The sequence below is a fragment of the Danio rerio genome, chromosome 25, assembly GCF_052040795.2.
Source record: "Danio rerio strain M-AB ecotype USA chromosome 25, GRCz13ab, whole genome shotgun sequence".
NCBI classification, from domain to species: Eukaryota; Metazoa; Chordata; class Actinopteri; order Cypriniformes; family Danionidae; genus Danio; species Danio rerio.
The window spans coordinates 8,325,001-8,336,608 of record NC_141045.1 but is presented as its reverse complement, the minus strand read 5'-3'; the positions used below and the strand labels follow the sequence as shown (position 1 = coordinate 8,336,608).

Below are 11,608 nucleotides of genomic sequence, written 5' to 3'. Positions count from 1 at the left end.
GTAACCCCAAACCATGATTTTTCCTTCACCAAACTTGACTGATTTCTCGGAGAATCTTGTGTCCATGTGGGTTCCAGTAGGTCTTCTGCAGTATTTGTGATGATTGGGGTGCAGTTCAACAGATGATTCATCATAAAACATCGACCTTCTGAGACTTTTCCAAATGATCAACTACAAGTCGAGTTATTATTTGTTGCTCTTACAACTGAGATAGACGACAAGACTTTTGTCAGATAGTGTAAGTCATATAATAGCACTGAGGAAAGTTATAATCATTGAGTCAGTGAGTCTCAACTTACTAAACGGAAAGGTCTGAATCACAAATGAATCATTTGACCTGGTTTTGTGATTAAATGATTCAATGACATGTTTCCAAAGAATAAGTAGTTCACAAAACCAACACGGACAAAATGTCTCCAAAGATATTAAGTGCTTTCGAGACAGAGAATAAAGCTGAATAAATAAATGACAGAATTTCCATATTTGGGACCATTTCCATATTTTGTTTTTGTCTTCTTTTTTTATACACAATGAAGGACACAAAGTTCAAAAGGAAGTTAGATCATCTGGACGGTGTTCGCTCCATTCCTGACAGATGACAGGAAGTCCTGCAGTCTGACAGGAAATGGACATGACAACAGACAGGATATTACACATGTCCTGGAGTCCTGTGCAGCTGTAGCCAACCTGTGCTCTCTAAAAACATTTACAGAGGGCCAAAAATAATTTTTACACTACATTTAGATCCAAAATATGATTTTTGTGTGCAAAAATTGTAGCTATAAACTATCATTTTGAGTTTGATTAAATTGTGACAGTCTTATTGTTTATATTGGGAAAAAAGATAACTTCTGAACCATTGGTGGGGTGGGGGTGGAACCTGAGTAACGCTAAAAAAAACAAAAAACAACATTACCCATGATGCCATACCAGTTAGCTCCACTCACTTCACTAACTGATTAAGTCTAGCGGTTTTAACTATTTGTTTAATATAATAATAATAATAACAACAATAATAAACTGGATCAGAAAATATTGAAATAATAGAGTTTGTCTCGCTATGTTCCCACAGCATAAAAGCGTTAAATATTGGTTACAAATTACATCAGAACGATTTTTAGCTCCACCCACTTCCGTTAGGTTTCTGTATCATGCAAAGGGCTTTTAGTTCCGCACACTTACATAATCCAATTCATCTTACTATATTCTCCAAGTATTTCAATATTTATCACTTAAACTCAAAATATTTGTGTTTAAACTACTTATTTGAAATGAGCTGAAACAGCACAATTCTTGAGATTTTTTAGGGAAAACTTAATGGCTTTATGTTCAGTTCGCTTAATTCGTTAATAGTTACTTTAATTGATTTGTGTATTTGTGTATTGTGGGAAAATATGAATGAATTATGTGAAACCTTTTTTTTTTTAAGTGTTTATAATCACCAAAACAGCTTTTTTCTTTCCTCATTAATGCCATAATCAAGTTGATCTCACTTTGTTCTCAAAATATATACATATTTGCTCTTGAATATTCATATATTCAAGGTACACATAGATACTTTTAGCTCCACCCACTTCTATAGCCTAACTGAGGCGCTCTCCATATATTTAATTATCATTTTCTCATTATGCTCGCAAATATCAGTACAAAATTGCTCCTCAAAGCTTTTAGCCCCGCCCACTTCCACAAATATTTCACAATACTCTCACAATACTTTAATATCTGTGAATGAATGCCTCCAAAACAAGCGAAGCTAAAAAAAATGGCGCCATTAATGGATTCCCTCTTATACAACCTACTTGAACGATTACATTAAATAAAAACACTGAAGTACCTCACCCCAGACATGTAGAACCGTTAATTAATTCACACCTGCTTGAGCCCAACTGGGTTACAGCTGTTCAGTACCTGCCTTCCGGAGCGTGTGCAGTTGAGCAAAGCGTCTGTGCTGAGAACTATAACACTGCTGTCTCGAGTGCTTAATCCCAGAAGAGCAAAGTCTAATTAATTAAACGCATTCGGATGAGCCTGAGGAGAAAGAGAATCAGACGCTCGTCAACATCATCATACGTTTGCTTTATTCAATTCTTCCAATGTCAAGAACAACATACAGAGAATTCCAGCTACAAATGAATCCACCTTTCACAACGTCGCACTTTCTTACGCAACATAAAACGAGTATAAAATCGAGCCTAAAATCAACGCACAAGTGTACATGCAGATGAACTCGCGCTGTTGTTAAAATAACGTGGCAGTAATGCATGGCAAAATAATAAAAACGAGCAGATAAAAATGGCATCGTAAAAATATAAATAGGAAAACAACCACTTGACCCTAAAAAAAAAAACATGGTCGTCACAGGATAGGAGGAGGGGCTACTGCATTGGGGGTGGGGCCTCTCAATTACCTGCAGGTGAATCAGAGCAGATTATTATGATGTTCAGATCATATTGAGATATCCAGTGGGGGAAATAAGCATTGAACTTGTCGCCATTTTTCTCAGAAAACATATTTCTAAAGGTACTGTTGACTTGAAAATTTCACCAGATGTTGGTAACAACCAAAGAAATTCAAATCTGCAAAACAAACGCATCTAACTACTATGCACATCTACTTTACAAATTAAGTTATGAGTAATAAAATGAAATGACACATGGAAAATGTATTGAACACATGAAGAAAGGGATGTATAAGGCATGGAAAGCCCAGACAGTAGCTGAAAACTCTCAGTAGTTCTTCAGCAACCCTCTGCCCGTCCTCATTGTAAATGAATGTTAGCTTCTTCAGAACAACGTTTACATTAGCAAGAAGATAAAGATGAAACCGGGGTGGACAATTTAGCAAGACAATGATCCAAAACACAGCCAATGAAACTCTCATATGCTTTCAGAGAAAGAAAATCAAGCTATAGAATGGCCCAGTCAATCACCTGACTTAAATCCAATAGAGAATACGAAATAAAGATCAGATTTGATAGACGAGACCTACAGAACCATCAAGATTTTTACACTCTGTTGAAGTCCGTGTAAAAAAAACACACCTGAGCAATGCACGTTTTTTATTTTTTTTATTTTTTATATTGTACTATTGGCCTTTTTGCCTTTATTAGATGGCACAGTATTTAGACAGGAAGCGTCGTTGGAGAGAGAGAGAGAGGGGGGAAGGGTAGGGAAATGTTCTTGAGCCAGGATTCGAACAAGGGACGCCCTGCTACTGCTCCATATGTTGACGCACCAACCACAAGGCTATTGCGCCGACATGAGCAATGCACGTTTACCAAAACCTGGTTCTATTTCACGTCAACAGCTCCTTTAGAAATATTGTTCCCATAAAAACACATGACGTGTCCAGTACTTATTTCCTCCCTCAGTAAATCAGTGGCATGTGGTTACCTGTCGAGACGGTTGACCACGTCCCGGACGGTGCTGATCAGGTGCTGGTGGTCCTGCGGACTAGACAGGATGAGGCTGTGGAGCTTTTTCATGTAGGAATCGATGGATTCCAGTGTCGGCGTCTCTCCACTGCCTGCAGGAACATGCAAAGATCAGTCAAGACAAAAATATATACTACTTATAGAAGTCTTTCACATGATGCAAACAGCTGATCCACTGAAGAAACATCATTATCATGGGGTTATCTGTAGGATTTGGGCTCACAGTGTATTTATTAATCACATAAAGAGATCTTGGTTAGGGAATAAAACTAATATATCTTTCAGGATGGAACCACAGGCAAACATATTTTTTTATCAAAAATGATCCTGCAGGAAAATGTTTTTATCTAATCATTATAAAAACAAAATTAGTAGATAATTATGATAAAGATAATAATAATAATTAGGAAAATGTAATTAGAAAATCTCCAACTTTAAACTGTTTTTAAAAAATCCATAAAAATCTTTTGAAAGCGGCTAATTGTTGTTGTTCAGTTTATTTTAACGTTTTTTTAAAATATATTTTTATATTGCGGTAATTTGTGTTTTTTTTGTGCTTGGGGTTAAGAAAAACACATGATAAATATATCTAATTATATTAATACTTTTAATATATTCATTCATTTTCTTTTCGGCTTAGTCCCTTTTATTAACCCGGGGTCCCCACAGCGGAATGAATCGCCAACTTCTCCAGCATGTTTAACACAGCGGATGCCCTTCCAGCTGTAACCCATCCCTGGGAAACATTCATACATACTCATTCACACACATACGCTACAGACAATTTAGCCTACCCAATTCACCTGTACCGCATGTCTTTAGACAATGGGGGAAACTGGAGCACTTAGACTTTTGTCTAAGCAAAGTCAGACCTTACTGTCCTAATTAAATAAAAAATCAAGGCATGATCATTTTCATTTTGGTAAAATAAGCGTAATCTAGAGGCCTTTGCTTTTCATATAAGCCACTTCTTATACCAAATGATCAACTAGAAGTCAAGTTATTATTTGTTGTAGATAGACTTTCGTCAGGTAGTGTAGACTGTATTAAATATGTGAATTGCAAATGTATTGTAGGGTCTGACCGGGGAGCGGGACGGTGGAGAAGCTGTGCGTGAGGGCTGAGCGCAGGGTCTCCAGGTGCTGCAGCAGGAGGCTGTTTCGGGTGCGCTCCTGAAGAACATCTCCTTCCAGACGCTCCACAGCGGAGCGCATGCTCTCCACATGCTTCTGCAGCGCCGCGTTGCGCTCCTCATACTCCATATTAGTCTTTCTCAGCTGCCGCATTTCAGCCTCACGCGCTAGAGCAAACAAACACACACACAGTCAATGTCAAAGGCACAACATGTACACATTTTTTCATTAAATTCTTCAAAAAACAACTAGAACAGGGGACTGATTATGCCCCTTTTTACAATATGTAAAATAAGTGGTTATTCAGCAACAAATCAGAGCCAGAGTGTGACTCAATGATGTGATGTAGCAAGTAAACAATTCAAGTGAAGAGGGAACACGAAGAGACTGGCTGTAGTTTCGCTTGATGGTGAGTGACAATTACTGTGATAATAATGATGATGCTAAAGGCCGCTTTGTTTACAGCTTGCTTTGCGCTTGTCAGAAGTTCTGGTTTTGCCGTCCTGAACGAGAAATGTGGACGATGTGGAAAGACACATGCTCTTGCAAAGACACAAAATGTGTGCTCTTGAATCAGTTGGCTTTCGTCCGTTTGGTGTGTTCACGGGCAGCTTTTTGCTCCAGGCATGAGCTAACATGAGGCGACAACCCAGTTGGGTTTTGTCGCTACTAGTTGTTTGGCATCAGCTTGAAGTTTACCGGCCGTTAAGGCTGATTTATACTTCTGCGTCAAGCGCACATGTATGCTCCGGTGCAGCCTTCACACGGTCGCAGACACATCGCCACCGCTGAGGCGCACCTCTTAAAAAATGTGACTACATGTCGTAATGATGCATAGTGCAAGCTCTGTGATTGGTCCGCTTGGTAGCAGTGACGAGTGTGGGCGGTGCTGAGAGCTGCGAGCCCGATGGAGCGATTGTTTACTGTTAAGTGTCGAGTCCTGTGAAGGAGCTCCAGATGAAAACTTTTGTTTTGTGTTTACCTTATGATTAAAGTTGTTGCACGTCCGGCCAGTTCCTGCCTCTGAATGAGTGAGTTTAAGCTACTTGTACATTCATTCAGTATTCAGAAAAACAAAACACTTACAAAGAAACTCAACACAGAAAAACATAACCTACTGCCAGCTAGTGGTTCGGAAGTGTTATTGCAGAGCAACACAAACAGCACACAAAAGTATAAATACATGGCGCCGTGAGTCAAATTGATCCCTTGACACAGAAGTATAAATCAGCCTTAAGACCTTTCAGGCTCAGCCGAAAAGTTAATTTGCTTTTCATTTTGTTAAGTTTTGTTAAGTCTATTCAGAATTGTGGGAGAATCATGATCTCTATGTTAAACAGCAGACAGACTCACACATTGATCAGCGTCTGCTCTCACCTTTACTGTGATTCAGAAACTCTTCAGTGAAGATAGGAATGTCAAACACAGAGCGATCCTTCATCTCCAGATCCTTCTGAGAGAAGAAACAACCTTTGAGTCGTTATGTTACTTATGCAGAACAGTCAGAAATGCACATACAGACCTGCTCAGAATCTCAAAACACTAAACCTTAATGTTTAAATGAGGTGAATTAAGTAGAAAATAAGGAACGTCGTGTATCTGTTTCTTTGCTCTTCTTTATTCTTTTTTACGTACAAAAGAAGTATGGGACGGGTTTCGGTATCAGTAGATACTCAAAATCAAATGACTTGGACTCGAGGGCAAAAAACCTTATCAGGACATCCATAATGCATGCCCGTTAACCCTCTTTTTTTTCCCGGGATTCTCCCGTATTTTACTGTTCTATCCCGCTATCATCCTGTAAAGGTATTTTCCCGCATTTTCAGTCTTTCTCTAAACAGCCGAGCCTCCCTATACGCAACCCATACCGGCAAACCAACAGGGGTCGCCCCTTGCTCTAAAACGTGAGTCTTCTGTGCTTTCGCTTTGTATAGAAATGAAAACACTTATGAATAAATATTAAAAACGGCGCGATTCCATTTCCTTTTGATTACAGGTGCCGTCGTCCATCCTATACAATCCTCAAAAAAGTCATATAATGGTGCATGACTGACAGCTGACGGTGATAAACAGATGCTGTTTCCCAAACTGATTCTGTACACGCGATTTGAAGCGGAGAGAAAGTCTGGCTTTTGGGTGCGTGTTTAAACAGACATACACACATATTTAATAACAATAACATATAAGGTTGTCGATCTTGGTGGGTTTTTTTTTTCAAACACAACTAATTTCGTCTTCAATGAGCATAAAAAGTTAGGAAAGCAGTCAAATGCTGTCATTATAACGTTAGATGTGTGTATTTTTAAAGTGACACCTTATTTAATGTAAAAAAAAATCTTAATAAATAAGAGATTTTTTCGTTGCTGTTTGTGTGTAAGTTATTCAGTGGAGAAATGGCTAATGAGATTCATAGCTTGATTTAGCTATTTTCATTATAATAGCTATTAATTTTAATAAGCTGAACTGTTTGCTAATGTATTTGCTGCTTATGTATATATTTATTTTTCTTTTGTTAATAATAAATGTAAAATATATTACTGACCATTTAACTGTTTATTTACAATGAAACAGCTCCAAATTAACATATTTAGTAATTTGGGGATTTTTTTTTTTGGGTGGGTGGTGGTGGTGGTGGGGGGGGGGGGGGGTGGTGATCCCTTATTATGGTGGGCATATCCCTTATTTTCACATCCCAGTGATGACAGGTATGCTATAATGCACACAGTTGTAAAAAATGTATTTCATCATTAAAACTACTATAAACTTTTTCAAATAAATTAAATTCACCTGATTTGTAAAACTTTCAGTGTTTTTGGTTATTATTGTTTTCTACAACTTTATCATAGAATACAGTGATTACAGCATCATCCCATAATTGTATAAAACTCTAGCTAATTACATGTTTTCAGAAATCCTGAAGTTATTGTTGACGTTTCCAAGATCCCAGTTTAAGATTCCACAGTTTTTCATTCGAACCTCCAGGCCTGAAACCCACAGTCTCTTGTTTATCCCAGCTTCTCCACAAAATGACAAATGTGTGCAGATTCTGAGCGGGGCATTTTACCTCATGAAGGGATTCACCAGGCGCCTGCCTTCCAGCATCTGATAAACACAGCGACAGAGAGGGAAATTTAGATTTGACGTGATTTAAAGGACCAATTCACCTAAATATATTCACAATGCACATCCATAGCAGGAATAAAAACACTCTGGAGGTCAGTGGCTGCTTTATTATTACTATTAAATATTATTTCCAACATTGTTTAATATATATCATTTGTGTTCAACAGAAGAAAGAAACTCTGTTAGTTTGGATTAATTGAAGAATAAATATTGGGTGAAAATAGGTGAACTGCCCCTTTAAGCTGCACAACATTTCATCCTTTCTGCTTTTGTAGTTTGATCACATTGGTCTAAAATCCTGCTCCACACACACCTTTATAGTAAACCATCAAGTGTGTTCTGATTGGCTGTGTCGTCACTCTTCTCTGACCCATTTTCTACATTCACCACGTTCATTTTCAATGTGTCTGTGTGTTCGTACCTCCTCTGTGCCTCTTTCCTTTTTGTTTCTCCTGCACTTTCCTGCTGAAGTGTTTATACGCTTCGGTTTTCTGATACTGCTCCAGTTCTCTCATGTAGCGCTCCTTATCTTTGTCCGCTTCATCCAGATACCGCTGAGACAGAATGAAATAGTTTTATGTTAGTCTCTGAGGCTGTTTCCACCTGTTAATTACATGCTTTCAATCAAATGTGTCTTTTGAGGCCACTTGTGTTCAGATTTCGTCAAGACACTCTTCCTTTTTTTTTTTTTTACAGTATAGGTCATGATCTGCTAAAAATAGTTATTAGTCTTTCCTTCACAAATCTTTGGCCAATCATAATAGACTAGGCTATGATTGAACTAATAAGAGTAGAGGAAGCATTTGTTTAGAGCAGGGGTCACCAACATAGTGCCCGCGGGCTACCTGGATCACATGTGTTGCCCGCAGGCCTGTTCTAAAAATAGCTCACCATAGCGCCACTTACCAGTAAGCTTCATCTAATATAGAAGTAATCAATCTAAAAATGTCAATATTTGAAGAGATATATAAAAATAAAGTGTTGCACATTGATACATTAAATACAGGGTATTTCCTACCCTGTTAAATCATTGATGACTTTTGTGAGAATCATTAACATGACCAGTGTCTTCACATGGATGAATATCATTAATTATTACCAAAAACATTACGTATAATTAAAAGTAAATTGAGCAAACTTGTTATTTGAGAAGTGTTTATCAAACTGGTAGCCCTCCACATTAATCGGTACCCAAGAAGTAGTTCTCAGTTTCATAAAGGTTGGTGACCCCTGGATTAGAGAGACCGGATCACTTAAATGTGGACTAAGCCTATTTTTCCAAAAGGTGCTGCTATTTGAAAGAACCAAAAACAAACAGTCCATAACCCAACAAGACCACACCCCTTTTTTGATATCATCACTATATTTACTAGACACGTCCCCTACTGTTGATATGCTGCAAGTGTTTTTTATAGAGCCTCACAAGCGCTGCACTCTAAAATGCAGTTAGCTTGTTTTCCCTAAATAAACTAAGTAAATGTGCTGCGTTTGGAGCAATTAATTGACCACTTTAAAAGCAATGTGTCTACTTGCTTTTTTAATAGGGCTAGGCGATCCTGCAAAATTTGGTATCGATACCAAGTAAATACAGGGCCAGTATCACCGATATCAATACCGATACTGATATTTTTACTTTAAAAAGCGTGCACTTGAACCTAAATGTAGGGGAGAACAGTGTGTTGATTTATGAGTTGAATGCTCTCGAAGCAGCTATAATTAAATGTATTTGTTAAAACCAAGGACAAATTTTAAACACTTTTAAGCCAAATAAAAACATTTGTATTATTGTAATGATCTGGATTTGCAAACACAAACTTATTGATAGAGAATGATGTATTTTTTTTAAAAAGACACCGACGGCAAAAGCTCAGTTTGATTTTCTCAGTTGCCGCTTTAAAGCTAAACGAGCTAACGCTAACTTGTCATGCTTGTCAAGCTGGATAACGAGTAAAACATCAGCACCAGGGACTTTACAGTTCTCACTTCTAAAGGGAACAAAAGCAGGACCCTTTTGTTGAACTCCCTTCCTCCTCATCCCTGTCTGAGGCGATGAACAGTGTGCGAGAAAGCCCGTGATTACTCCGCTCCGAGCTGAACTAAAGTATTTTTTAATAATCAAACGTCCCCGTGTCGCGCGACACAACGAATCGATTATGAAATTCGTTCGCAACAATTTTAGTAATCTATTTATACTGATTTCATCGATTTTTTGTTGCAACCCTACTGTATATACATAAAAACTTAAATTGAATTCAGCATAAAGATTACAGTCATATAGGGTGAAGGATTCATGACCAAATTAATGGCTTATTTAAATTCCTGGGTGAACAAACCCTTAAAGTTATCTTTTTCTACAGGGGTTCCCTAACTTTTCAGCTTATGACCCCCAAAATAACAATGCCAGTGACTCACGACCCCCAATATCCTCTGAGGTGGTTATCAATACAGAAACCTTGCACGCAATGGCGCACACACACCAATAGACCCAAGTCTAATCTTCGTTTAATTTTTTAAAAATGTATGCGAGTGCTGTAAATGGGCCAGAAAGTTTAAGCTGGTGTTATAAAATCAATCTGCTGCATCTGACGCTATTGCTGTGTCTTTAATATAATGTAATTACCCCAGGGGTCGCAATCCAATAGAACTAGTAACTATAAGCAACTATAGTAACTAGTATATAGTAAATATAAATGACTATTTTTTTCTCTTCAGTAGGTTATGGATAACATATGGTATATCTTATGGTTTAATAAAAATAAATACATTTTTGGAAATCACCAGGCGACCCCCTTTCGTTGTCCCGCGACCCCTTGGTGGGTCCCGACCCCCACTTTGAGAACCACTGTTCTACTAGCATGGTATACAAACACTAAAATCCTTCAAATTCTGAATGAAGAACATCACATTATTTCTGAAAGAAAAACCAAGTGGTCTAATTGTTCTCCTCTGGATATTATGATAATACGACCAGTACAGTAAACTAACAGTAAACCAGGTGCAATAGGCAAAATGAGCGGCCTATAAAACAGTTCCAATGTTTACAGGTCTATACATTAGATGCGCATGTCCTGACCTGTTTCTCGTCCGCAGGCAGTTTGCTCCACTCATTGCCGAGCATCCTGGTGATCTCTGGGAAAGGCACGTCGGGTCTTTCCGCCCTCAGCTGCTCGCGCCGCTCGTTCATGAAGCGCACATATCCTGTTAACGGGGCTTTGGGGGCATTACTGTCCTTCAGCGGCTTCTTCCTTCTCCTGCCTTTGGTCCAGCTGCTTCTGCGAGGTTTCTGACAAAAACATTTTTTTTTTACATATTAGGGCTGCATGATACTGCGATATTGTTGTCAAGTATTCCGATAACGTTATTCCCTACAATATAACATTTCCCTAGAAAAAGGCTATTTTTATTAGCTATGTTTTTAAATATTTTACTTATATTACGATATTAAAATATACAGTTAAAATATATTTTTCAGATCTAATTCACTAATTTTAGACCTAAGTTCACCTTTCGGGTCGCTCCAGCCAATAGCAGAACAGCAACTACTAGGGAGGCGATGATAAAGATAGTAAGGCCCCATCTGATTGGTCAAATTTAGATAATCAACTAATGGATAAAGTTCACATGTCTGCGATACATATACTATTATCACAATAATGTACATCTTGCGATATATTGCTGCACAATACTGTGAAAATATACGATATTGTTGTCGAGAATTGCGGTAACAATATTTCTTAGAATATAACATACCCCTTTTTATTAGGTATGTTTTTAAATGTTTGATATATGTAATGATATTAAAATAAGCAGCTAAAATATATATTTTCAGATCTAATTCACGAATTTCAGATCTAAGTTCACCTTTTGAGTCGCTCCAGCCAATAGCAGAACAGCAACTACTAGGGAGGCGGGGATAAAG

The 11,608-nt window shown here is 37.9% G+C and overlaps 1 protein-coding gene across 15 annotated transcripts in view; it reads right to left on the bottom strand.

Annotated features, from left to right (window-relative positions):
• Positions 1-2,057: 2,057 nt before the first annotated feature.
• Positions 2,058-11,608, bottom strand: part of hmg20a (high mobility group 20A) — a 93,054-nt gene continuing 83,503 nt past the window's right edge. For 7 of the 15 annotated variants that reach the window (XM_087310446.1, XM_087310444.1, XM_087310445.1 and 4 more), the window contains 7 exon segments: positions 10,763-10,972; positions 8,111-8,243; positions 7,631-7,668; positions 5,944-6,019; positions 4,518-4,733; positions 3,393-3,525; positions 2,058-2,407 (listed from right to left, as the gene is read on the bottom strand). In XM_087310446.1, coding sequence (XP_087166572.1) covers positions 2,404-2,407; positions 3,393-3,525; positions 4,518-4,733; positions 5,944-6,019; positions 7,631-7,668; positions 8,111-8,243; positions 10,763-10,972 — 810 coding nt within the window. In that variant the 3' untranslated portion in view covers positions 2,058-2,403. 15 annotated transcript variants of the gene reach the window in all.